The 26,400-nt window shown below is 30.1% G+C and overlaps 3 protein-coding genes and 2 long non-coding RNA genes across 7 annotated transcripts in view; 2 read left to right on the top strand and 3 right to left on the bottom strand.

Moving 5' to 3' along the window:
• Positions 1–77: 77 nt before the first annotated feature.
• LOC124426839 (serine/threonine-protein kinase PAK mbt) lies at positions 78–3,516 on the top strand. 2 transcript variants are annotated; one of them, XM_046968993.1, is made up of 7 exons: positions 78–321; positions 665–1,038; positions 1,107–1,503; positions 1,599–2,015; positions 2,084–2,616; positions 2,695–2,848; positions 2,919–3,516. In XM_046968993.1, the coding sequence occupies exons 2-7, from the start codon at positions 674–676 to the stop codon at positions 3,078–3,080; spliced, it is 2,028 nt and encodes a 675-aa protein (XP_046824949.1). In that variant the 5' UTR covers positions 78–321; positions 665–673; the 3' UTR covers positions 3,081–3,516. The 2 variants fall into 2 exon arrangements, with proteins under 2 accessions (XP_046824949.1, XP_046824947.1); XM_046968991.1 differs by having other exon boundaries at positions 80–321; positions 661–1,038.
• Positions 3,517–7,821: 4,305 nt separating this feature from the next.
• Positions 7,822–13,437, bottom strand: LOC124426794. Its single transcript, XR_006942793.1, has 2 exons — positions 8,636–13,437; positions 7,822–8,548 (listed from the first exon to the last, which is right to left on the bottom strand). It is a non-coding gene; the product is annotated as an uncharacterized LOC124426794 (long non-coding RNA).
• A 1,794-nt stretch (positions 13,438–15,231) lies between these two features.
• LOC124427042 (RING-box protein 2) overlaps positions 15,232–26,400 on the bottom strand; it is a 34,308-nt gene continuing 23,139 nt past the window's right edge. For both annotated transcript variants that reach the window (XM_046969477.1, XM_046969478.1), the window contains exon 3: positions 15,232–15,496. In XM_046969477.1, the coding sequence (XP_046825433.1) occupies positions 15,315–15,496 (182 nt within the window). In that variant the 3' untranslated portion in view covers positions 15,232–15,314. The remainder of the gene's footprint in view (positions 15,497–26,400) is intronic.
• The window catches only part of LOC124427044, a 12,219-nt gene continuing 1,321 nt past the window's right edge, over positions 15,503–26,400 (bottom strand). The window contains exons 2-3 of the long non-coding RNA XR_006942857.1: positions 24,960–25,107; positions 15,503–18,793 (exon numbers count right to left, since the gene is read on the bottom strand). This is a non-coding gene — a long non-coding RNA (uncharacterized LOC124427044). The remainder of the gene's footprint in view (positions 18,794–24,959; positions 25,108–26,400) is intronic.
• LOC124427040 (facilitated trehalose transporter Tret1-like) overlaps positions 25,137–26,400 on the top strand; it is a 19,396-nt gene continuing 18,132 nt past the window's right edge. Inside the window, exon 1 of the mRNA XM_046969473.1 lies at positions 25,137–26,293. Within this exon, the coding sequence (XP_046825429.1) occupies positions 26,165–26,293 (129 nt within the window). The 5' untranslated portion in view covers positions 25,137–26,164. The remainder of the gene's footprint in view (positions 26,294–26,400) is intronic.

Below are 26,400 nucleotides of genomic sequence, written 5' to 3'. Positions count from 1 at the left end.
TATGTACAAATATACATTCATGCATCGTACACTTATCATGTCATAGCAGGTGCGCGCACTGTCGGATTACGAAGCGCCATCTCGAATGAAGTAGCTGAGTTTCAGTTGTTCTGCTTACACACTAAAAGTAGTGTTATGTACGTTAGTATTGGTAGTATAAGAGTATAGTATAAAAGTGAACATCAGGTGGAGTCGAGAAACTGTACATACAATTAACATAGTTTTCTTTAATACATTCCAACTACAGTAAAAAGTGTTATATTGTAAAAGTGCATTCGAAGTATTGAAGAAGCCCCGTCGAAGTTACTGCATCACGAATCGGTAGGCTTTACTGTCATTTGGCTTCTCCCGATAATCGTTATATATTTATGATTAATAGTATTTTACGTTACATACTGTATACATTTTATTATACTTTCGAAAGTTATTGCAATATTTGTTATTTTTGAGACTTTAATAAACATTTATTTAAATACAAATGAATAAATCAGAAATGTCATTTTCTATAAAACATAGTATCTGACAAGTTTTATAATAATGTTCTTAACATGTTTTGTACTTTATTCTAATATCTACAATTAATTTTTAATTTTTTTATATTTATTCTCATAATGAAACATTACAATAAACCTTGGATTAATTTAATATATTTTTGAAAAGACAGGGGCTAACAATGTTTGCTAAGAAAAAGAAGAAACCACAAATATCTACACCAACAAACTTTGAACATAGAGTCCATACAGGATTTGATAAACGAGAGGGCAAGTTTGTTGGATTACCACTACAATGGGCTTCAATAGTAGGAAATAATCAGATCCTTAAATCAACCAATCGACCATTACCATTAGTAGACCCAAGTGAAATTACACCTACAGAAATTCTTGATTTAAAGACTATAGTACGAGGACATAATGATCCTAGAGTAAAAGTATTGATAAATGATAAAACTACAGAAAATGGATTACCCAAAACTAGTACAGTTGCCAGATCAAATTCACTTCGTTCTTCAAGTCCTCCACGACTTAGGAGAGATTACAGGTAATCATATATTTTTTATATTTAATTAATGTTCTTTATTATTTCTAAAATTTTGTTTTATTTTACAGGCATAATACTAATCTTCCACCATCTGTTCCTGAAGGACAAGAAGTATCTTCAAATACTAGTCAAATGCAAGGATATACAAACTTTGGAAAACCACATAGTTACCTTGAAAAAATGAGACAAAATTCGCCAAGTGTTACATCTGGATTAAACCCTAACATTCAAAATATGATTCCAAATCTTCAAAACTTAAACCCTAATATGCAGTCTTCACCAAATTTGACTCATGCTGGACAAAATGCTCCTAATTTATCTATTAATTTTCAAAATTTAAGTCCAATTGTTAACTCACAAAGCTCAACGTCAAATCCAACTACTCCACAAGTTCCAGAATCTGAATTCCACAGATTAAATGCTCAAATGACGATGGCATCAAATCAATATAATGGCAATCTTCAGGTAAATAATGTTTGACATGTAAAGATCTATTATGCAAATTATAACTGGTATAATCTGATTAAAAATAAATTCTACTTTACATTAAATATCGCCAGATTCCAATCAATGAAGTATCTACAAGAGATCAAGTTGCTCAAAATATGTTATTACAAAAATTGCAACCAAAAATTTCACCAGTTGGATCAATAGCCTCACAAAGACCATTAAGTCAATTGAGCTCTCATAATATTAATAAATATCCTCCAAATTATAATATGTGTGAAAATCCATCTACGATGCAACCTCATTTGAAGAAACCAATGGAAACCTCACAGTCAATGCATAACTTATCAAAGCCAAATGTTCCTTCCACAGTTGCTGGAACCACTTCAACTCCAGATCAAAATCAAAATATGAAAAATGCGTTATCATCAGGTAATTTAACAGTTGGCTCAAGTTCAAATAGTTCCAACAAACAGACTGCTGAACAGCGACTAACACATGAGCAATTTCGGGCAGCTTTACAAATGGTGGTAAGTAAACATAACTATAGATCATATGTTTAAATTTATAATTTTTCTATACACTTTAAAAATCGTAGGTAAGTCGAGGAGATCCTCGAGAAAATTTAGAAAATTTTTTGAAGATTGGAGAGGGTAGTACAGGAACTGTATGTATAGCAACAGATAAAAGTACAAATCGTCAAGTTGCAGTAAAAAAAATGGATTTAAGAAAACAACAAAGGCGAGAATTGCTTTTTAATGAAGTTGTTATTATGAGGGATTATCATCATCCTAATATAGTAGAGATGTATGATAGTTTCCTAGTAGATGATGAGCTTTGGGTTGTGATGGAATATTTGGAGGGTGGTGCATTAACGGATATTGTAACACACTCGCGCATGGATGAGAGTCAAATTGCAACAGTGTGTTCTCAATGTCTTAAGCCATTGGCATATCTACACTCACAGGGAGTTATTCATAGAGATATTAAGTCTGATTCAATATTACTTACGGCAGATGGAAGAGTGAAATTATCTGATTTTGGTTTCTGTGCTCAAGTCTCTCAAGAATTACCAAAGAGAAAATCTCTGGTTGGAACACCATATTGGATGAGTCCTGAAGTTATTTCTAGGTATATTACCTGTTATATCAATAATTATATTTTTCTACATACATTAGAAAATTATAATTCTTATATCGTGTTTTATAGATTACCATATGGGCCTGAAGTAGATATTTGGTCATTAGGGATAATGATCATTGAAATGGTTGATGGCGAACCACCATTTTTTAATGAACCTCCTTTACAAGCTATGAGACGTATAAGAGATATGCCACCTCCAAAATTAAAAAATTCTCATAAAGTAAGGAATGTTCTTATAAAATCTGACTTATTGTTTATTATGTAATTAAAAAAATACACAATAATTGTAGGTTAGTCCACGTCTTCAAGGATTCCTTGAAAGAATGCTTGTTCGTGATCCAGCTCAAAGAGCAACAGCAGCTGAATTGTTACAGCATCCATTTCTTAGGCAAGCTCAAAGCCCAAGTATTTTGATTCCTCTAATGAGAGGCGCAAGACATACAAATTGTTGATAGGTGAGATGAGATTATTATGATTCCATTAAATGCTTTCATTAATGATTGCAATAGTAGACACAGAAGAGGAAAAGTGCTAAATATGCCTGATGTAAACAGTCATAATTATATTGTAGATCATGTAAAGTATAATAATGTTTAGACAATTTATTCTGAAAAGTTTAAACATTCCAATTATTTCTGAGCTTATACATATTAATTTATATATAAATATATGAACTATTTGCCAATAATATTAATGTTATGAAAGCAAGATGTTCTAAAGTTACGTATAAATAAAGTTCATAAATTTTTCTTGAACAATTTCTAAATGGTTCCTGAATAATTTGCGAACTTGTATATAATTTTGGTTTATACATGGCTGATAATATTGGAGAAATAAATAAGATATCAATTTATATCTACTCCATGTAGAATAAATAAAAAGTGCCTTGGCTATAACAAGACATTCAAAACATTGATATTTGACTCATTCACTGCCATAATATATTTTCTTAAAATAATTTATACACCAAGTGAAAAAATACTTTGACTGACTTTTTAAATTAAATCTTGTGAATAAATAAAACATAATACAAATTACTATGTTTATATAAATATATTAATTTTCAAAATAGGATATATATTTTCCTATATAAAATATTAGTGGCGGTGGATGTGTAAATTTATGAAAATGGCAATTGCTTATCTGTTTTCATGATATAATGATGAACATTTCATTAATTATTACAATGTCATTTAAGTTACTAATTAAATATGATATAAAGAACTATGTATGCTGCACAGATTATTTAGTCTATTGACAAATTGTTGATAAGAATAATGTGCCACGTATGCCACTTTATTTTAAGAATTAATAAATCATTAAAATTTTTTTTTAATTTGTATTACACTATATTAATGTACTAGAAAATTTTAACATATGTTTTTTAATACTTCTTGTTTTTATCAAATTTATATTTTTATTTAAAATGGAATTCTCCAAATAACAAATATTTTTTTTTTTATATACGTATAACAGGTTTTAATAACTTATATGTATTAATCTTGTTCTATTTTCTATAACAAAACATAATTATAAATGTAATTACATATTTGTTAAAATATAAAGAAATTACGTATTTGAACGTGATTTTTAAAATCTATTTGTGATAGGCAACAAAAATTCATGTTCAAATGAATCATAAAGAAATGTTTGTATCATTTGAAAATAACATTATTTCTATTGAAATATTACTAGATAAAATTATTTGTAATGTCATAAGATATTATTCTTTGAAAATTATGTATTGTCAATGTAATAATACAAAACTGTTAGTATTATGGTTTTAAGATGGCACACAAATTATTGTCTGCACAAATGGGTCGTTTGAAACATTAATATTTGAAATTCTAGAAAATGATATTTCTAAGATCAATATTATGTAGAAATATGTTCCATAAAATTTTCTTATACATGTATTTATCATGATTCATATTGTGGAGAAATATCTGTTATTGTAATGTAATACAAAATACTATTTTATGCAGTATTCTTATGGAAGTTCAACATTCTAATGGAACATTCCTAAATTAATGGACGCATAAAGTGTTCAAAATATGATTTACGTTTGTAGAATATTTTTTTATTGTTATTCAGCCATACAAAATAATGAAGTCAATAAATATAAATTGAAATATTCACTTAAAAGAAAAATTTCAGAAAGAAATGCCTTAAAAAAAGATCGTTTTTAAAAAATCTAATGTCTAAATATTTTTGGAAGATATACAGATTTAAAATAAAAATATAATACTCACATTTTTAATTAACATTTTATATATATTATAAGTTGTATAATATTATCTTGCATTCGACAACATACAAATATGTATATCAATGATCAGTAGTAAGCATTATTTATAATGTAAAATACAATTAATTCAGAAATTATTAGGAAGTCAAAAGTATTTTTTAATCAAATCTTTACGTATTAAGCGATGAAACTTATTGGGATTATGTAGCATAATAAAATTTATCTTTAAATTGTACAGTTTTGATACTAATTTAATTAATGATTAATATAAGTAAACAAATTGTCATTTATACTGTGCAGATAATCGATACTTGTTTTGTTGTCAACTTTCTTTTTAATATATTGAAATAGATTCACATTAAATAGGTTGCAATGAAGAATGTATACGAATGATATAATTACATTCTAGCATTATATATATATATATAATATATATATATGTATCCCCGAAAATGTAATGTATTAACCAAAAGTATCGATGTTGTTTTTAAGTTTTTAAAGGGAAGTTTTTTTCGTCTAAGGCAATATTGCGACAATAATGATTTTATTTGTACAGTTTTATTTGTTATTAAACTAATTATTACAGTTTTGTGATATTATGTAATATTGTAGCACTAGAATTATCTATTCAAAATGGAAGATCTGGACGTTGAACTCTCAATGTCATTTTAATTATGAAATTTCATCATTTTGTAGTTTCAATTATTATTATTATTATTATTATTATTATTATTATTATTATTATTATTATTATTAATGAAAGTCGACAATGTTTCACGAAAAAGTTAAGCAAATCATTTATTCACACTATTAAAAAAACTTAGAAAATTCGAAAAAAAACAAAAGGAAAAACAAATATCGATGATTCCAACAAAATATACTTAACATCGAATAATAATACTTTTTACTTTATGTCGCGACACTAATCGATAATTAAGGCCATTGTACTTATTATATTTTTATCATAATAAATGAAGAGCTCTCGTTGAGAATATACAAAACTGCGAATTAAATAATGATATTATATGTGTACATAAATCTATTTCTAGGTAATAAAGATAATAATAATAAATCCTCACTTTATTAATAGTTTTCTTAGTCATAAACATACACACAATATATATATATATATATTGAATTTTACGCGATTAATTGTAAAATATAACAATAAAATAAGATATCAAGCTATTTTCTAATCATTTTTTACAACGATCATGTTCAATTAATGGCCAAAAAACAGAAAAGAAAATATTCGTTTTTCGATATTCATGATCTTTTTCACTATTCACTGAGTAAATATCAATGACATAACTAATATAATCAAAAGTTAATTATACAATGATTTATTAGTTTCTTTAAAAACTCGTTGAAATGGGCCTAGTCATAGAACGAATGTTTATAGAACGATTAGGGGAGAAACGGAGAGGATGATGGCAAAAAGAAGCAGAACGCTGTTACTATGCGGACTCAGCATACCAAAAGAAAGGCGGTTCTAGCGCGTCCGTGTATCTGATTGGTTGAACGCGACGAGCCTCTGTTCGACCGGGATGACCTTCACATTCTACCTGCGACATAGGCGCCACACGATGACTCGTTGATGCATGACTTGAAGCTTCCAGGAAATGAATCGTTCAGTATTCCTCGGATTGATAATTCACAAAATGATGCAACATAGATCAAAAGTATTTTGGATTTCTCTTAACTTGGATATTGGATTTAATTAAAATTAAAAAAGATTTCGTAAAGGAACAAAAAGATTTTAATTTCTGAAATCGTAACTTTTGTCTGATGTAACTAGGATTTTTTTAAATAGAAATATATGTACACGCGGTTGAAATGCGATTAGTTCAAATTATAAATTTCTTCAAAATTACTACGAAAAAAGAAAAATAAGAAAGTATATATATTACCATGAACAATGCAAAGTTTGCTTAACCAATTTTATATAGAAATTTCGATAAAAAGTTATTGGTAAAATTATAAAATACCCTTCGAAATGAATATTGAGATGTATACTTTGATTTTATTGATATAAAGTACGCAAATATTATCAAATCTAATCAGATCTATTTGAAAATTGTTCTTATAAGCTACTATCGATATTGAACTCTTCTTTTGATATTATTTGCTAATATTTGTTATCTTTATCGAAGATCTTTCATAGATTGCAACAATGAATAATTTCAAAAAAATAATTTTAAGAATGGTTAAGAAATATAAAAAGTTAAAAAAATGGAAAAACCAATTGTTATCATATTAAATAAGCTGTTTCCAAAGTCGAAAATGAATCTTGTGAGAAATGAGTGGCCACGCCACTGATAAATAGCGTCTGGGCTCGACAGTGATAAAACGTGACGTGGTATACGTCACGACGAAGGACGATATATATATAAGAAAACGTGTATATGTGTACGTTCGAAGGGGTCGTCGTATTCGAAGTGTTTTATAAAAACCGACAGAATGACGAAGTAGGCGTGTCCTATAAGGCACATGGAGTTGGTCACGTAGGATGTAACGGACGATCTCGAAAGTTTCATCAGCTCTCTCATCGTGACGTGCACACAATATTTTATATATATATATATATACACACACACTCATATGAGCCATTCAAAGCAAAATGACTAATTCTATTTTTTGCAATTAAAAAAATGTTATTACTAAAGGACTTGATTGATACTTGATTGGTAGCATTTCACTTTTTATATTTAAAATAAATTTTCTTGACGATTAGCAGCTATTAAATGAGGAAACTTTGTAAGTAAATAAATAATTTACTTCAGAAGCCAAAATTTTTATCAAGTTAAATAAAATTAAATTAAATGAATTATCTTACATGTCATAACATAAATTTAATATACACGTAATAATACATTCTATATATATACACATACATGCAATGTATGTTTAAATACGTATTTTACAAAAAAATTAAAAATACAGTATACATTTATAATTTTATTAATTTTTTTAATTTTTTGTTTTTGCGTAGTTAATCACTTTGACAAATGAACGATTTATACATAAATATTTCATGTCAGCATAAAAAATGATAAACAGTGAATAAAGTACGTTTTCCACTCTCTCTTTCTTGTTTTCTCTTATCTACGAAATAATTCCTTGTTAAAGATCTCCCAAAGATAGAAAGTGATTCAATGATAGATAGTCTTTTCATTTGCACTCCCACTCTTTTCTTTAGATATAGTAAAACAATCAGAATCATTTACATTTGTGAACTTCGAAACGTTGACGTCGATTTTAAGCCCACATTCTTTCCATTCTTTTTTTTATGATTCAGTCAATAAGAAGACTTTAGACTCTGTTTAATGTACTCCAAAATTCGTTCTGTTATCACCTTAAATTCTATTTGAAAAAATGCTTTTCCTTTCAGTAAAAAACAAAAATTCATTCGAATATTCATTTCGATTTTAATTTCCTTACGTTTAACAAAGAAAAAAATATCAAACCAGATGTATTGTGTTGAATATCCTGTTAGAACAATATAGACAGCTGAAAATACATTGGTTGAATCCGACAATGCTCTTTCGTTCCTTTCGTTTCCAGCACGTTGACTCACTAAATATAAACGCATTCCGAGACGAAAGCAGTAGGTATTGCTTTTATATAGCAAGTTCGGTCATCCTTTCATCCTTTCTTTTAAAAAATGTCTTTCTAAAAAAATTTGATTTTTTATTTTACGAAAAAAAATGACCACACCAATTACATGGATCGTTTGCGAGTCTCTTAAGTATCACCTACCTGCCCTCTGCTCTATCTTTAGTAGAGAATTGAATGTGCTCTCGCTTTACTCTATTTATTGGCTCTTCATCATTTACTATTATCATTTCTTGACGTTCGTATGCCGAAATGACGTAAATCGCGAATCGTTGCTGGAATGAAAGGCACGAGGAATGACACGTGCATCTGATAACTTGATAATAAGTTTATTGTTGAGAAGAAATATATACTAAGAAGATAAGGAATATATACTATAAGAAGTAAATTCTTTAAATGAAACACATACATTCTTAAAGAGACGAAAGTTATGAGATAAAATTTATGTAAAGAAAAAAGAAAGAAAAAACTTTAATAACTTCGATACGGGATTAAATATAATAAATATTTTAATATCAAATTGCTATTTAATGATCATATAATGGGATTGAGTAGTATCAAATTAGTCATCTTACATGCTTCTCGTTAGATATATGTGTATGTAAAAATTCGTTATAATAGCGACTGACGCAATAAGAACTGGTTCTTAGATTACGTTTTAACCGTACGCAATGACCAATCAGAAGGCGCCATTCACAGGGGCTCGACTAGTTAACTTTCGTCTCGTAATTTACGCGGGAAAGTCCTGGTAATAACCGTTCGATAGAAATCGAAATTACTTTTCTTTTTCCTTAGAAAATTGAATTTAATTATTTAATTCGTTAAGATCTGTAAAATTTTTTTTTTGAGTAATTACATTTTATTCGAAAGAGTAAATCTTTTCTTCTAATTTGTAAAACTTGCAATTAAAGTCAACTTTTAGAAACCGTAGCTATTATATCTCTATTAAAATTTGAAACAATTTTACATTTCATTCCAAGAAAGTATAAATTCAGAATCGATCAACGATACGTATATACGCATATTGCGTGAATTCGTATGTCTCTTCTACCACATACACAAACATTTCGTTACGTACACATTCAACTAACGTTCTCTTTCTCCGTATGGTTTATAGAAAGGCTTCGAGGCCAATAATTCGTATCTTTTGCCGTCTTGAGTGTACTCGCAAAAGCGTGCTTTTCTCCGTTCAGAATTCTCTTAGATGTAATTTTCGATCGGCACGCTTTCTATTCGTAGAATTCACGTTTCTTCCTCGTCTTCTTTCCCCTTCTCCCACACCTCCTTCTCTCTCCTCTCTCTCTCTCTCTCTCTCTCTCTCTTTCTATCTCTCTATTACTCTCTTAGATTACATAGCCAACAAGATTCTCTCTTTCACACGATCATCTTAGGATCAATTTTCTTGCAGAATTCTTTCACGGATTCTCACCGTCATTTTTATCGAATTTTAAATTGCTGGTTACCGCTTGTATAACTAACCTTGAATCAGAAAAGTATGAAGCTCGCGAGATAATGGCCGCAACTTCTATGTTTTATATAAGAGAAAATCGATCTTCTACGATAGGCGATCTCTTCTAACTGTATACGAGGAGCAAGTATGTTAACAAAAAATATTTAACGATCGCGATCCATCACGTCTATGATCTTCAGTTACATTCGAATCATGGGAAACGAATGAGTCCAGACCGAACGAGAGAGATCAAGTTGACACGAGATTTATACTTTTATTCAGGTGAGATTAAACCCGTTAATGGATCTCTTCTACAACAATTTCTAAGAAAATATTTGGTCTCTACCGTCAAATAATATACAATTTCTTTAGGATTTTGATTATATGCATTTAAAATTTCGAACTGGTATATATTTCAACTTTAAATTTACATTTATAATGGTACGATATCAATATCAGTCATTCGAACTTAACATCAAAGACATTCATGTGAGACACGTGAGATGTGTATTTGAGATAACACGTGTACATGTTTACATAGAAAAGATAGACGAAATCTAAAATTAGTTTTTGTTTTAAAATTAGTATGGACTACGTTCGAATTAATTCAATTCACAATTCACAAATTAGTTAAAAATGAATTTTTCTATACATCTGTTAAAATATTCGCATAGATATGTACGTCTATTTTTTGTACTATTTTTTTTAAAACTATCGAAAAACGTTGATTACATATATCGTGTTGAATACTCGACGAAACTTCTGTTAGCACGATATAACTACGAATTGTCTATTTTTAACTTTCGACGATACGATTGGTCGAGCCTCCAGCCGAGCCTCTTTCATCGAGTCTCTTTCACGTCGTTGCAGTACTCGTATGAGATATAACACACCTATACATAGGTAGGCATGTATACATGTACAAATTGCATACATGAAAACGATAAAATAACTGATCAAAGTTTGACGTAAATAGGTCAGTCATATGTTTATTTGACTGATCGCAATATTGTTGAAATGACTAACGTTTTTTTAACTTTAAATAAAAAGATCGTATTCAAAGGCAAAGAGGTAAAAACTTGCACGGTTTGAAAACATGAAGTATCGCTTGAGAAAAAAAAAATATATATATATACACGAGGAAGAACGATATAGATCGGGTCGATTGTTAAAGGTCACTCGTCGCGTGCAACAAGATCATTTCTATCCTTCATCGTTAAATTATATTCCTAAGGTATATTACGAGATTCTATCGTTCGTTTCAAGGACACAAATATGTCGGTGTAGAATTTATAAAAACTTGTGATAAATCAAAAAGAATACTATTGTTTTTAAAATGTGTACTGATTATCGTAAAATAACATAACGTAATCTACTATGAAACATATTAAGAAATAAATAGATTCGTAGATAACAGTATACGTAAAGGACTAACTCGGCGCCGTCTCGATTTTCCTCGAGATATGATTGGTCGAGCCTTTGGTCGAGCCTCCACCGTAAATGACCTAATGACGCGGATAGAGAATGCATGTGTTTCACGAAAGGACATGATGAGGAAAAAGAGATAGGATGAAGAGAGAGGAAAGAAAAGGGGAAAAAGAGAGACAGACAGACAAACAGAAGGAGAAGGGAGCTCGATGTCCTTCGGCTATTCGCGAGTAGTGGACAAGTGGTGGTACCGCGCGATGCGAATTGACCAACCACGAAGAAGTAGCAACAACTGCGAACGACCGTTCAGTTCGAGTTAATTGACTCGAATTTAATAAATTCCCCACACTTAACTTCACGACGATGTATTTTTCTTTTTTCTTTCTCTCTCTTTTTTCTTGCGTTTTTCCTCATATTATCGATCCATTCGAATGCAGGATAATACATGTATTTGATTGGACAATGAATAATTTTTTCTTGTGAATGTTTACATGTGAAAAAATAATATTCTTAATTTAGTAAGTATAATCACTGATACGGCAAAGCGTGAATTCTCCGATAATTAAGGTTTAACAATTAACGACTACCGCTTTTTCTGTATTATTTATTCTATTTCGTGGGAACAATTACGGATAATTCTTGGCATTATAACAGATAATTATGATAGTATGAGGAAAAATATTTCGAAGCCTATCCTCTGCCTTTTAAGATATATAGTCATTAAATATGAAATAAAATCTTAAATAATTGACACGTATCAAGATTACTCATCAACATCACCTAGCGTGAAAGAAGACAGGGGACAATTTCTCTTTCGTTGATATTTGTTAGTTCGCCCACTCTATGATTGGCATCATTTCTTTCTCGTTTGACCTTTATTCATAACGTCAGAAAAAGATGTATGTATGCTGATATAGAAAAGAAAAAAACGTGTCAATTGAGAAACAAGAATCGTAGCAGGCAATATTTATTCGATAATTTCATTTCTTGTGATCTCATGATATCTCCTTATTTGTTTCCTGATATTTTCGTTTTAATTAATATTAATATTAATTAATATTAAATCTCTGTCAAATAATTTTTATTTATTTTTTTATGAATTCTCTGTCAAATATATTCGCTTTCTTATTATAATATATTATATTATAAATTAAAAAATTTTTTGTTTATAATATATTATATTATATCATAACACAACACAAAATTTTCAGGTATTGAATAAACTATTTAGTTAATTGACAATGTGTTATAATAAAACAATTATTGCATACAATTTCTCGAATATTTGCTATTTATTTAACTCGATATCTCGATGAAAGAAATTTATTATTCTTGCCGCTATTATTATAGAAATGAAGGTAAGTGTCTCTCATAATGTGAGATGATGTAATTCATTGTCCGAGTAATTAATTCAAAATTCGAGTATCGATCGCACTTGATTCGCATGCTTCTTGTGAAGTACACGATTATGCAATTTGCAAAGTAATGAGCGCCGATGCTCATTGGAATTTGTTCTTTAAAATGACGCAATCTTTGATGAGATTCACGCGACGTATCGCGATAAGCATCGTTTAGATCGAATCATCAATCGTAAACAATTTTTATACTTTTAATGTGTACTTTGATCTGATTTATAATGGAAATCTGCAAAGAGATCTATCGTGGCCAAAATCGATTATTTTTGTTTGTCTCCTTTTCCTTTCCTTTTCTGTTTTTTCTTTTTTTTTTAACACTTAACTGTAGTGCGTGACAACCTGTTTATCTTATATGCTCATATTGGGCAATATTTAATAAAACTACAAATTAAGGATAACAATTGAAACACAGGTAACCCAAATATAATGTGAACACAGTTTCAATATAATGCGATCTTAAAATTCAGATAGTGACTCTCATGTAACGCGAGACATAAACAACGCAGTTTCGATATAAACGATCTTAAAATTTTTAGATTTTTATTCTTTTACTTTATATATTTTTAAAAATGCATAAGTGCATTAGTTTTTAACATTCGATATGCTATGTCGACATTACATTAATTATTATAATATGTTCAACGACTGTTTTGTTTATAATTTTTATAATCTTACATGGATGTATGTACTATTATTTATTTCATGGTTTGTATATTAATTTGTATAAATTGTTTGAATTAGATAAAAATATTTTTCTGTTTGTTATGTCAATGTGGTTTATATTATTTAAAAAAAAAATCTTGAAATAATTTAAAAAAAATACTTTGGAATCTAACCTCATTTTTTTTCTATTAAAAATCTCGTATAACACGATTTATATAACGTGGCATTTCTATGAAACGCAATATTCACATTATACGAGAATTATCTCACTTCCATAATCTTACACATTGACTAAATTCATGAAGTGTCTAGGTTATAATTTTTCAATAATTAAAACTCTTACACATTGATTATGATATATTGCATAGATTAACAGTATATTTACGCTGAGATTCATCAACAATTAAAATTTTCAAACTGACGAATTATTCTATAGACATGTCCTAAATCATTGACTAATTATTTCGTACAATCATATTTTCACCTTATTTAACATTTTGATTAGTGTTTTAATAAGAATATAGCAAAAATACATAAGAAAAAATATTCATTTCATTAAGATGAAAAATTCAATTATTAATCATTAATACAATAAATAATTGAATGGAATATGGTATGGAATAACAGAATAATTTCAATCACCGATTAAAATTTTGCATCGATTCACAACTTTGATTATGTTTCTTTCATTTTAGTTCAAGACGATTTGAATTAGAGACTAATAATTTACGTGACGCGACAAAGTATTAAATATTACATTCTGTCAGCAGTAAAGTATATGTTTGGTTCGTAACAAAGTATACGTTCTGATCCACACTGAAGCGGACGTTTGCGTTCTGACCGTGGTAGCATATCCGCGAATAACGGTACCTTAGCAAAAGTGTTAAAAATATAATTGTTCATTGCCGTTAGTAATTAAATATTTAATTTGTAATTGTTGATTATTCGTTGAATTATATATCGTGCAGCACTTCTATAAGAATTATGTCAATCAGAGTTTGAAGAAAAAAAATCCACAAGACTGATGTTGCTGACGTGGCGTCTTTCAATTTGCTAATGTGTAATTTTTACCAACAACACGACAACAACGGAAAGCAATTTAAAAATCAGTTTAAAACAGTTTAAGTATTTTTACTCACCAGAATACATTTCTTTTTTCATTATTATTTTTTATCAACGCACTTTTTTACGAGACTTTAAAATAATACAATGAGAGATGCGATCGCATTGGAGAGGAGAATGCATGATTTACATAAACAATGAATTCACAAATCCATTGTTAAGACAAGACATTTAATTGAAAGAAATAAGAGAAAAAGAAAAGAAAACAAAGAAAAAGGAAAAGAAAAAGAAAATAACTTCGCATTGGAGAGAATGCAATGATTTACATCGACATAAAATATTAAATTTAAAGAAATAAAAGAAAATGAAAGAAAAAAAAGAAAAAAGAAAACAAAGAAAAAAAGAAAAATAATTTTGTAACATGTATATAACATAAAAAAAAAACAAAAATGCAAGATTATCTTTTGAGAAATATTCTTTTTTAAGATTTCGTAAACATACATTCATGAGAAATCGCTAAGGCGATTATGAGAAGTATAGAAAACTCGTTCTACGAACCTTTTTTTTTCTTACTAATATTTTGCGAAATCTATATAGTTACATTCAAAGAATGTGATGGACGCCGGAGTTTTATACGAGTAATATATTTCGTTTAATTATAAAATTGAACGAAAAATAAAAATTAGACAAAAGATGGTGCGTAGGCAAAGAAAACAAATGAAAAAGAGAGGCATAATATTATTTTAAAAAGAAAAAAACAAAATGTTTAATGATGAAATATAATATAGGTGTCCTAATCGCATCGTTATTTTCCCATTCTTTGGATGGACCATTCCTGTTGACATAATGGACAACGATTGTTTTGCTTCACCCACAAGGACATGCAACAGTAATGAAACGAATGGTTACATTCGCCCCATACGACCACGCAGTCTTGTCGTCCGTAAAAGTCCTTCTTGCTTTCTGCCTGACATCGTAAGCATGCGTCTGAAAAATAAAAGATAAAGAATGTCAAGATCTTCTTCTCCTTTATTTGAGAAATTTTCTACTTCTCTAGATCTTTAACTTTCAAATCGTTAAATGGCAGATTTATATATGTATAAGTATACACACGCACACACGCACACATATATGTAGCAACCAAAATGAATATAAAGAAACCAAGATTTGCATTAGCTCGACCTTCCGTGCCGAAATAGTAGAAACTCGATAAATTAATACGAGAACCGGAAAAACATGCTAATACGAAGAGTTGAATGTTAAACCTGGATAATTTTTAACTAATACGAAAATGTTTCCTTCTCTATGTATATATACTTGCACATAAAGAATATAAATAAAAAAAGGAGATAGCGATGAGAATAGACAAAAAAAAGATAAAATATAATTTATCCGTGATCATTGTGTAAATAGACGAGCAGGCAAATTTTTGTTTTTCCTTTTTTTTTTCTTTCTCGCCGTAATCAAAGAGAAGGACGAAGAGAAATATAAAAAGAAGAAGAAAAAGAATAAGAAAAAGAATAAGGATGGAAAGAGTTCAAGGCGATCTTAATTTTGTGCGTGCGTGCGTGCGTGTATGCGTACGTGCGTACGAATAGAATAGCTTATCGGTTTATTTTGCGACTTCTCATTACTTTACACCTACGTAAGATTTTCATTTAATGTCACGTTCAATTACGTTGTGAAGTTTCTGTCAAATATGTATGCATATATAAACGTGCTCTGTTCGCAAAATCGATGGAATTATCGCGAAGACTGTAGATGCACCGTCATGACGGAACAATGAAATATCGATTATCACAATAGAATCCATGATAGATAAGAAAATAAATAAAGTGATATTGTTTGTGATACAATATTTGCAAGATAATATACTCTAATAATAGCAATAACACTAACAAGTGTAATAAGAATGAATATAATACGTCGGTATAAATTATATTTAAATTTTCTTTTTCTTTTCTACAATAATTATTTCAACTTATTTAATATGCTTTTTCTTATCTACAAGATTAAATAAAAGAAAAGAAAGAAACATTTCTACTACGTCTTTACATTCACTATCGTCCACATTTTTCTAAAAAGATAATGATAATTCATAACGTCAGTATATACATATTTTAATTAATCTCTTCCTCTCCCTTCCCTCCCTTTTTTTTCTCTTTCTAATTTTTATAAATAATACATAATAAAAAGGATTCGGAAGAAAAACTTGTGAGAATGATTTTTTTATTGAATGTAAAAGGAATTATTAAGAATTTGAACGTTATCGATAGACAATAATTAAAATGCTTGAAAGATAAGACAAACAAAGGTAACTTCATGACTCGTAATGAGATGCGCTTTTAAAAAGTTCATTGTTGCGCTGCAAAGAGATAGAGTAGAAGGGGTTCGGTATTAACCACGATATGTAAACATCTTTATGATCATCGATCCTCTCGAGTCGTGGTTCGCATTGAATGAGACATATCATCTTACTCGCTGTCTCGTTACCGATTTACGTATACATATACATACATATATACACACATGTGTATATATATATATATATATATATATATATATATATATATATGCAACGTTCAGTAAAATTCCACTATCTTATCTAACAACAAGTCTAGGAGCCGCCTTATTATATACGATTACCAACGTTGCTAACATCCACCTTTCTATGTGTATGTGAATATTACGATAGTATATAAAGAAATACTCGCTATCAACCAGTTGCGTTAATATTGTGTTATCGTGTACGAGAATAACGTATCGTGCATTTACGAGATTATAAGAAAAGTTGACTAAGAGAAATTCTCATGATGCTTTGATCTCAATTTTGATCAACGCGTGAGATAATTCATTTTTATGGATATTTCAAGACACGTTTCTTCCTCTCGACAAATTATCAAAACATTTTTTTAGCCTGATTTTTGTCGATCCCGTTTTAAAACTACGTTACGTATTAGATATTTTTTTCTTCGATATACAAAGATAAAAATTATTCTTATATCGATTAAATTGATTATGAAAATAAGGAATGAGGATTATACAAGATTAGATAGATAGAATCATTAATTAAATTCATTGTAAATTATCTTGCAAAATAATTGAGATAAAAAATTTACTAAGAGCGTCTTAATATTCTTATTCGAAAGATAAAAATCTGGATGTCGACAAGTCGATGGAAAAATCCCATGGGCCCTGAACTCGGTCGAATCTTTGTTGTCCTCTTTGACTTCTCTCTCTCTCTCTCTCTCTCTCTCTCTCTCTCTCTCTCTCTCTCTCTCTCTGACTCTCTTTTTCTCACTCAGGATAATGTTCGATGAAAAAGAAAGAGAGAGAGAGAGAGAGAGAACTTTCCATGCGTCTTCATTCGTTGTTATCTGTCGGCTACTGGCGCTTCGTCTATTAATCCTCGACAGTTGAGGGGTGACTCTCTCGTTGACCCCCACCAGGGGATCCCAGCCGGAGACACACCAGACGTGCCTCCAAGAGCCGAGGAAACGATTGGGCCAATTAACGTCGTCTTTGCTTCGTCTTCGTTATCGTTGTTATCGTTGTCGTTGTTGTCGGGGATATTGTCATAATATCGATATATGATCGGATCATATCGATTTCTCGATTATTCTTTCGAGGTTATCCTTTCCTTCCATAGATAGTATCTTATCGAACTATTACGAAGACACATAGAATGTCTTTATCTTTTTTCATAAGAAATTTGATCTTGTCGTTTAAAATCATTTCAATCGAGATTAGAATCGACGAATCTCGATTTTGAACGATTTAGGAATCATTTATGAAGTGTGGAAATAATTATGATAATTATTAATGGAATATAATAATGGAAGATAAAATCGTAATAGAAACTGTAATTGTTTTATTCGAATAATCTAAATTTTTTTGCTATTTGAGGACATTTTATTTATTAAGAATTATCGCTTTTAACGAAGTTAACGAATTTCGACATTTTACCACGAAGTTATTTTCTTAGAAGATTTTCTTGATGTATTAGATAGACCGTATTATGAACACGTATTATGTAACTAGATAGATAGTACGTTGATTGATGCGTTCGTACAGCGAACACGTTTTAAGACCATTCATCCGTGTACAAATTTCATCCAGGCTGAAGAACATTCATACGTCCTGTTTCTTATCCATTCAAGATATATACCTCATAATCGTTAACTCGGTGTAAATAAAACTGTGTCGATCCACCGTGAGAAGATATTACGCGAGCAAATAATTTCTCGATCATACGAGTCGTTAATTATGGCTCGCTTGCAATACCTAGAAAAAGAAGTGCATATATCGCCTGACGATGGACTGCCAATGAGTAGATCATTCATTAATTCGGTCCTTAATTAAGCTAGCTCTGGTGTATACGTCCATAGGCGTGTTTATATGTGCATAGATACATACATTAATCATCTTGACATTCGAACGTTCGAGAATTACGAGGGGACTAGCGAGAGTTTTAGTTCGATGGGTTAATCTGTCGGGACTTACATGCCATTCAAGATTCACATATTGTGCATGTAACATTGAGTTAGCCTTTTAATTGCGAGTTCATGGGTTTACAACATTGCACGAGCCGATATACAGTCTTCTTTTTTGCATACGTAACGAATTACTTAACGGACTAGGATTGTTTGGTTTTAATCGGATTCGATATAGATTTAAGGACGTTAAAGGAATCAAAGGGCACATCGATGAGATACACGACGCATGTACTCGACTCGTGTGATATGAATAATAATAATAATTATTATATATATATATATATACACATGCATATATATATGTATATAATGATAACAATTATTTGCATTTAATTTTACGATTAATTTCACGATCCTACATAGAATCGGCCTTGATTTTCTTCCGAATGAACATGATATTTTTATTAACTCGCCTCGTTTTAACAAAACCATCTAAACGTTCTAAATACTCGATTGAAATGACGCATAATCATCGGGTGTCAGTACGCATTTACATCAAAACTACTTTAATGCGCATTCGTAAGCGTCATGGAACACTCAAGCATTCGAGCACAATGCGGGCAAATGGTCATTATTCAATACGCTTCTTGATATGTCTCTAACACGCAGAGTCATTTGGTATTAACTCGAAGACTCATGGCTCCGACGTGACACGAAATCATTTTGAGCTCACCAAAGGAATCTATATGATCTCAGCCGATTGTTGTTGATGAAGAATCATTAACAATTGTAGTTTTCAATATAATTACCAATCGAGATACTATGTGGCGTCATTTTACTATTTTTTTTACACGTTTCCATATAGTAAATCATCAAGATCTATTGACTTATTTTATGACGATTATAATCATTCATTTTACTAATTGCAAATAAATATCAATGCATATATAAATGCGTTGACATTTTTGTTAAATGAAATCTTAATTACACACAACGAAGAATTTACGACGATAAGCACGATAATACCTGTTATCACATACATATGCATAGTATAAACATACATATCGGTCGAATGTTTATCTTCTAGGATTATGACGTATTAACCATCGTTTATATATATACATATTGCAAGAGATCGATTGTTTATAAAATGGGACTTAGTTTTTACTTTTTCTACATTTGTTGATTACTAGTCACATTTTTTTTGTTAGTATATATTATTAACGAACAAGATATTTTTGAGTTAAAAATAACTTGTCTTATATATATATATATATATATATATATATATATGTGTGTGTGTGTGTGTGTGTGTGTGTGTGTGTGCCATATTTAAGCATAAACTGTTTGATCGATTGATAAAAAGAATTGTATTAATTGTAAATAAATAAAATAAATTATATTGGAAGTCATTAATACCCAGTAAGATTGATAATATGAGTTAGACGCATCAAGACAGGATAATATTATAATTTAAAAAAATGTCTATATTTCTGTAACAAATATGCAAAAAAAAGGTTACTATATTCATATTATTGTCTTGGACTGTACGCAACGAAGGACAACGAAACTTTAAGATAACATTCGGAACGTTTCAACAAAAGTTCATTGTGTTTAACCATAAAAGCAATAAATGTGATAATTTTATCGTGCAAAAAGTAACAAAGTTAATGCATTGAAGCGACTGAATAATAAAAAGAAAAAAGAAAAAAAAAGTTTTGATCAATCACGATGATACCTTTCTCGAAATTATATTATTCGTATTAATTTTGATAACACTTATCACATAGTAAAGTTTGTATGTTCACATGAATGGAACAAATTCAAAAATTACTTCCATGAAAGTACCACTTCAAAGCTTATCATTATCATTATACTAGACTTTAAATAGATAATGTAAACTTTCGACGATTTCGAAGTTCGAACTTCCGACGAGAAAAGGCGGGAAATTTAAACTCGAGTTGAAGATCAATTCTAATATATTCTATTTTATAATAAATAAATTCTGACATATTTTATTTTATAATAATCAATAACGAATGAATTGGTTAAATGATTAATTAAAAGCTATTGTAATGTCTCATTACCTTTTTATTGGTTTTCATTCGATTATATATGTATGTGTTTAAGTCAACTTTAAACATTAGCTCCTCCTAGCATAATCATATGATAATTACGGAGGTTGATGGAAAAATACTATAAACGAAGTTAGACATTCGTTTGACATTGATATACAACGCATATATGTATTTGTACGTACGTAGGTGACGCCAATATTTTTCTGTGACATTTTGCATATGCGACAATAAACGCAGAACCAGTAACGATTGAGGAGGGAGAGAGAGAGAGAGAGAGAGAGAGAGAGAGAGAGAGAGAGAGATGTTTGTTTGTTTCATTGCAATTAAAATACAAGCCTTTTCCGATTTGTACTGCGCAATTTCATTCTTCCACAATACCTTCAATCTTTTAAAATACGATTTTTTTCTTTGATCTTAGTTTTTCTCCTACTCCTTTTCATAGTCGTTCACAAACATGCAAACGTTGTTATCGTTGCTTTTAGAAACGAGAGTCCTGCTATTTATCATAAAAGGAAATGAAAACAACTGAAATCGCTTGTTTCCATGTTTGAATATGTACATACATACATATGTATACATACTTAGAGAATAGAAATAAATATAAAATCTAAAATAATGAATTACTTTAACGTTAATGTTTCTCTTCCTGACGTAACACGTAACATTAAACATTTTTTCATGGACTTATAATACATATGTATATATGTAAAATGACAATCGATGATGCATCGGATGGTTACATTTCCGTATATCAATATTGCGTAGAAAAGAAAGTAATTAACCTTGAACGATGTATTTCATCACATGATGTTGAAAACTGGTAAACACGACAAAAAGAAGTAAATAATAAATAAGAGAAAAAAAACAATGCGAGTCAATGTAACGTAATGATTTACTATTTTGTTTGCATCAACTTCAGAATGTTCGATACATGATCAAATGTATTCAACAAATAAACGTGTAGTATGTAACAAGATATATTTATTAGAAATTCGAAATCATAACTAAGTGCGTTGTACTTGGATATTTATCATAATGAAACGACATACTACTACGACATATATATAAAAAACATATGTATAAAAAAGAAGGCAATATACAGATCTATCATTAATAATACGTAACATATATATATATATGTATGTGTGTATATGTATATACATGTATATATATGTGTATATATATATACTATAAACACACACATACAGGTTATATACAGCTCCAATAGCTTTAGTAAACTGTTCGGCAGTGGATTCTACATAAGAAAACAATAAAAAAAAGTTCATATAAACATATGTTCTTTTTTCTTGTGTATATATATATATATATATATATATATATATATATAAATTGTTGTATATGTATATAAAAATTGTTTAATTACAATATAATATATATAATTACTTTAAATCAATAAAATATAATATTTATAAAATAAAATTTGTTAAATGTACCTATACAAATAATAAGTTTTATTATAATTAAAATAAAATAGGAAAAAAAACGTATCACTAAAATTTAAAAAATCTTATAAATTTAATTTGTTGGTTAGAATATATATTAAAAATAAATAAATTATATAATGATAATGGCGATTTTATATTAATAGGGATAAAAAGTTAATTATGTGTTAAAGATATATTTAATGAATAATTAATGTTAATGAAAAGAAAAAATTGTATCTAATAATAGACATAAAATTTGTTTTTGTTAATTATCTGTTAATGCTATACCTAAATCATAATTGTTTTAGATTTTTCAATTTCTTTCTATTCGTACATATGCATCATTATTAAAAAGAATAAAATTTTTACAAAATAGAATAAAATTATAAAAAAATTTGAACATCTATTGTACAATGCAATATCTAAAACCATTAATGTTTCAGATCATAAAATTTTGTTCAATCGTATATATTATTAAAAGAAGTAGAAAGTTAGTTTATGCCTTGAAAAAAGATGTAGTTACGAATTTGTGCCAAAAGAAAATTAAATAAATACATTTATAATATTTATATATGTACCTAAACACACACACAAACACACGTGTGGAAAGTTTTATTAAATTTCCTGCGTCACAGTTAAGTTTATCAAAGTATATCTCCGGTTAAAAAAAATTTAGCTGAAACTTTTGCGTCATGACTGAAATATTCTCTCGCGAAACGATATTCAAGTCGAACATACGTATTTTATTTTTGATCTGTCTATATATTGTTAGAACAACCGAGAACGACGTATATCCTTCGAAATAAATTTCGTAAGCGAGACTTTCTTTGCCTGGTGATGTGTGTACATATATGTGTATACATTCGTTGTATATATATTCGTTGCTCAAGATTTTTATCATAAAAATTCTATTCTATTAATTCAGATTCTATTAATAAATTCTATAATTAATCAGCTAATGTTAATTAAAATAAAAAGTTCTTTCAATGTCATTTGTTATTATTGAATCCATCGAAAATAACGACGAAACTTTTACGAAGAAATGCACCCTATTATCTTTCTGTTCATGATGCAAGCTCGGCAAGTTCCAAACGCCCTTTGACAGAGATTGCCGGCGATTCACGTACACGACACGAACACGCGTGCAAGTAGCGACATGTGTGTGTGTGTGTGTGTATGTACGTGCATACACACACACGAGAAGGTGTATCTACTAACGTCCGGACTAACTTGGGGAAGGCAAGTTTGTGGAGAAGAAAGATACGGAAGAAAGAAGAAGCGGTAATAAGACTTCCAGGAGAGAGGGATGCCAAGCGTACGTGCGGATAGGCGTGTGTGCAGAAAGCAAGCGAACGAGAAAAAGAAAGAAAGAGAGAGAAAGAGAAAGAGAGAGAGAGACGGAGAGAGAGCAAGAAAGAGAGAAAGAGAGAGAAAGATAGAGAAAGGGAAAGACAAGTCTGGCGACTGTATACGGACGAGTACGTTGCCGAACGAGGTCGAACGACTCGAACCTTCTACGGGAGATCTGAGAAGTTGTTACTATCGTCACCGTTCGAATGTACTTGGTTTCTCATAATCGATATGTTTTCGATGTATTATATTCGGCTTATCATCAATTTGTCATTAAAGGAATTGTCCCTTTTATCGTAGAAATAATTGTGATTTGAACGAAAGATCATCATTTTGTTATCTCTGTTTCTTCTCATCTTTAGACACAATGTAATGAACAGAATAACATTTCTTGTTATTTCTTTTCCTTTTCCTGTTTTTTTCTTCTCGTTTTTCTGTTTTTTTTTTGTTCTTTCTTTTTTTCTTTTTTTTTTCAGACCGATAATAAACTTCGAATGATAGATCTCTTTTCTTTTTAAAAAAATACAATTGGATATATGATTTTCTATAGAATAAAAAAAAGAAATTTTACTTCGTGTTTAAAATTTTTAATGGTTTAACATGTAAAGAAATATATCTCTGTAGATAAATAGATTGCATCATGATTAGGTAGGCAAATAGTAATACGTAATAATATCTTGTTTTTTGTTGGTTTTGTTCTTATTTCTTCCTTTCCGACTAAAGACCACATTTCACGACAGGTTCATCTACATAGAGTAGAGAACAGACGAATATATCAAAAGTCAAATAGAATGGGTGAAGGAACGTGGAGAGGAATATGAAGGAGCAAGAGGACGTGCTTGTCTCTCGCGCATGCCCATAAAATCACTTCGTCCAAATAAATGAATATATACGAGACCTGACGCGCGTAACAACGAATGACCATATCGAAAATATAGATTTTAAGGAAGGATAGAGAGAAAAATGAAACCAATGTGCGAGTTTCGACCATTGACGCAACCACTTCGTAAATATGCATTGTATTATTGATGAATTATTCCATAGAATGATTTATATGATTTATATAGAATGATTTATATAGATCAAATGTTATATATATATATATATATATATATATATATATATATACATATACACATACGTAAAATCGACATAACACGGTTTCCAATCCGCGGGTAATTCACGCGACTCCCAACGTCGGGTCGTCGTGGCTCGCTTCTATCCCCACCATATGGTCAGGAACGCGCCCCAAGAAAAGAAGTGGGCGGTGCTTGCGTCTGCAACGGCGTCTATATAAAAGAGACAAACCCCCCGATCTGATTAGCAAACCTTCCAAAAACATACGAGTAATAACACGTGCATCGTATCCTTTCATCGGTGTGACCACCGCGATAAATATATACAACAGATTATTAATCGTATTTGATTATCGAAACGTACTTTGAATTTCGCGCCGAAATAAATTCTTCATTGAGTTTCATTGAAGAAAATAATCTTAAGGAGAAAGAAAGTAGAAGATAGAGTAGATGGAATAGACTTTTTACGATTCCAGAAAGAAACAATTCAAAGGAAATAGTAGTGAAAAGAAGGATAGAGAAAATTAAGACAAGAATAGACATAACTATAGCAGCTGGTCGAGAGGAGTGCAGGCAGCAGTAAAATATAGAGGAAGCAATCGCCGTAAGACGACTATAACGAACGGTGGTAGTGGCGGTGCTGGTGGTTGTGGTGGTGGTAAAGCGAGGTAGTTACCACAGTATAGGCGCCACGAGGCGTCATTTAGACTTTAGACGTTCCTGGTATCGCTTCACGAGGGTTGAACAGTAACGTACCAAACAACATATCACTATACATACCATCGTCAAGAAATATCTGATTCAACTGTGATTAGAGAAACTTTGATTATAATAAAGAAGAAAGTGGGATTGATAGAAGGAGGATAACAACAGTTACAGTAACCGGTAGCTAGCGGATAATAATTTTTTGTTGTCATAACAAAGCCACGTGTATTGAGTATGCGCACGCTCTGTCGTAACAAAGTTGAAAGATAGAAAGCAGACAAATGCAGTTACATCCTGGACCGATAGGGGCATTCTGGTAGTTACTGCGCAAGTACCATCCCCTTTTATATATCTCATCTATTACGTGTAGCATCTACCACTGACAGATAAAAGGAGAACTTCGATATTGGTTCTGTTTCATTGAGAAATCACACGATACTACGATCTAAAAAGAGAGAGAGAGAGAGAGAGAGAGAGAGAAAGAGAGAGTGAGGACAACGACGAATACTACCGAATACTACGTTCACCGATACTTGTAATTGATTGAATACTACAACGACGGTGCATGGTGACAGATAGCCGTTTGAAAAAGAGAGCCGGCATTACAACGCAAAACATGATGCCGTCTAGCACGCAGAGAAGACAAATCATGCAACCATGGCCCCTGTGCCTAGTGCCCTTCGCAAAAACGAAGGTAAGCGAAGCTTACTCTACCCTACATACGATGTCCTTTCTCTTTTTCTTCCTCTTTTTTTTTTATTTTTTTTTTTAAATTTCTTTTTATTTCTCAATAATGCTTCA

The sequence above is a fragment of the Vespa crabro genome, chromosome 9 (assembly GCF_910589235.1).
Source record: "Vespa crabro chromosome 9, iyVesCrab1.2, whole genome shotgun sequence".
Taxonomy (NCBI): Eukaryota; Metazoa; Arthropoda; class Insecta; order Hymenoptera; family Vespidae; genus Vespa; species Vespa crabro.
The sequence above is the reverse complement of the archived record's forward strand: the minus strand, read 5'-3'. Positions and strand labels throughout refer to the sequence as shown.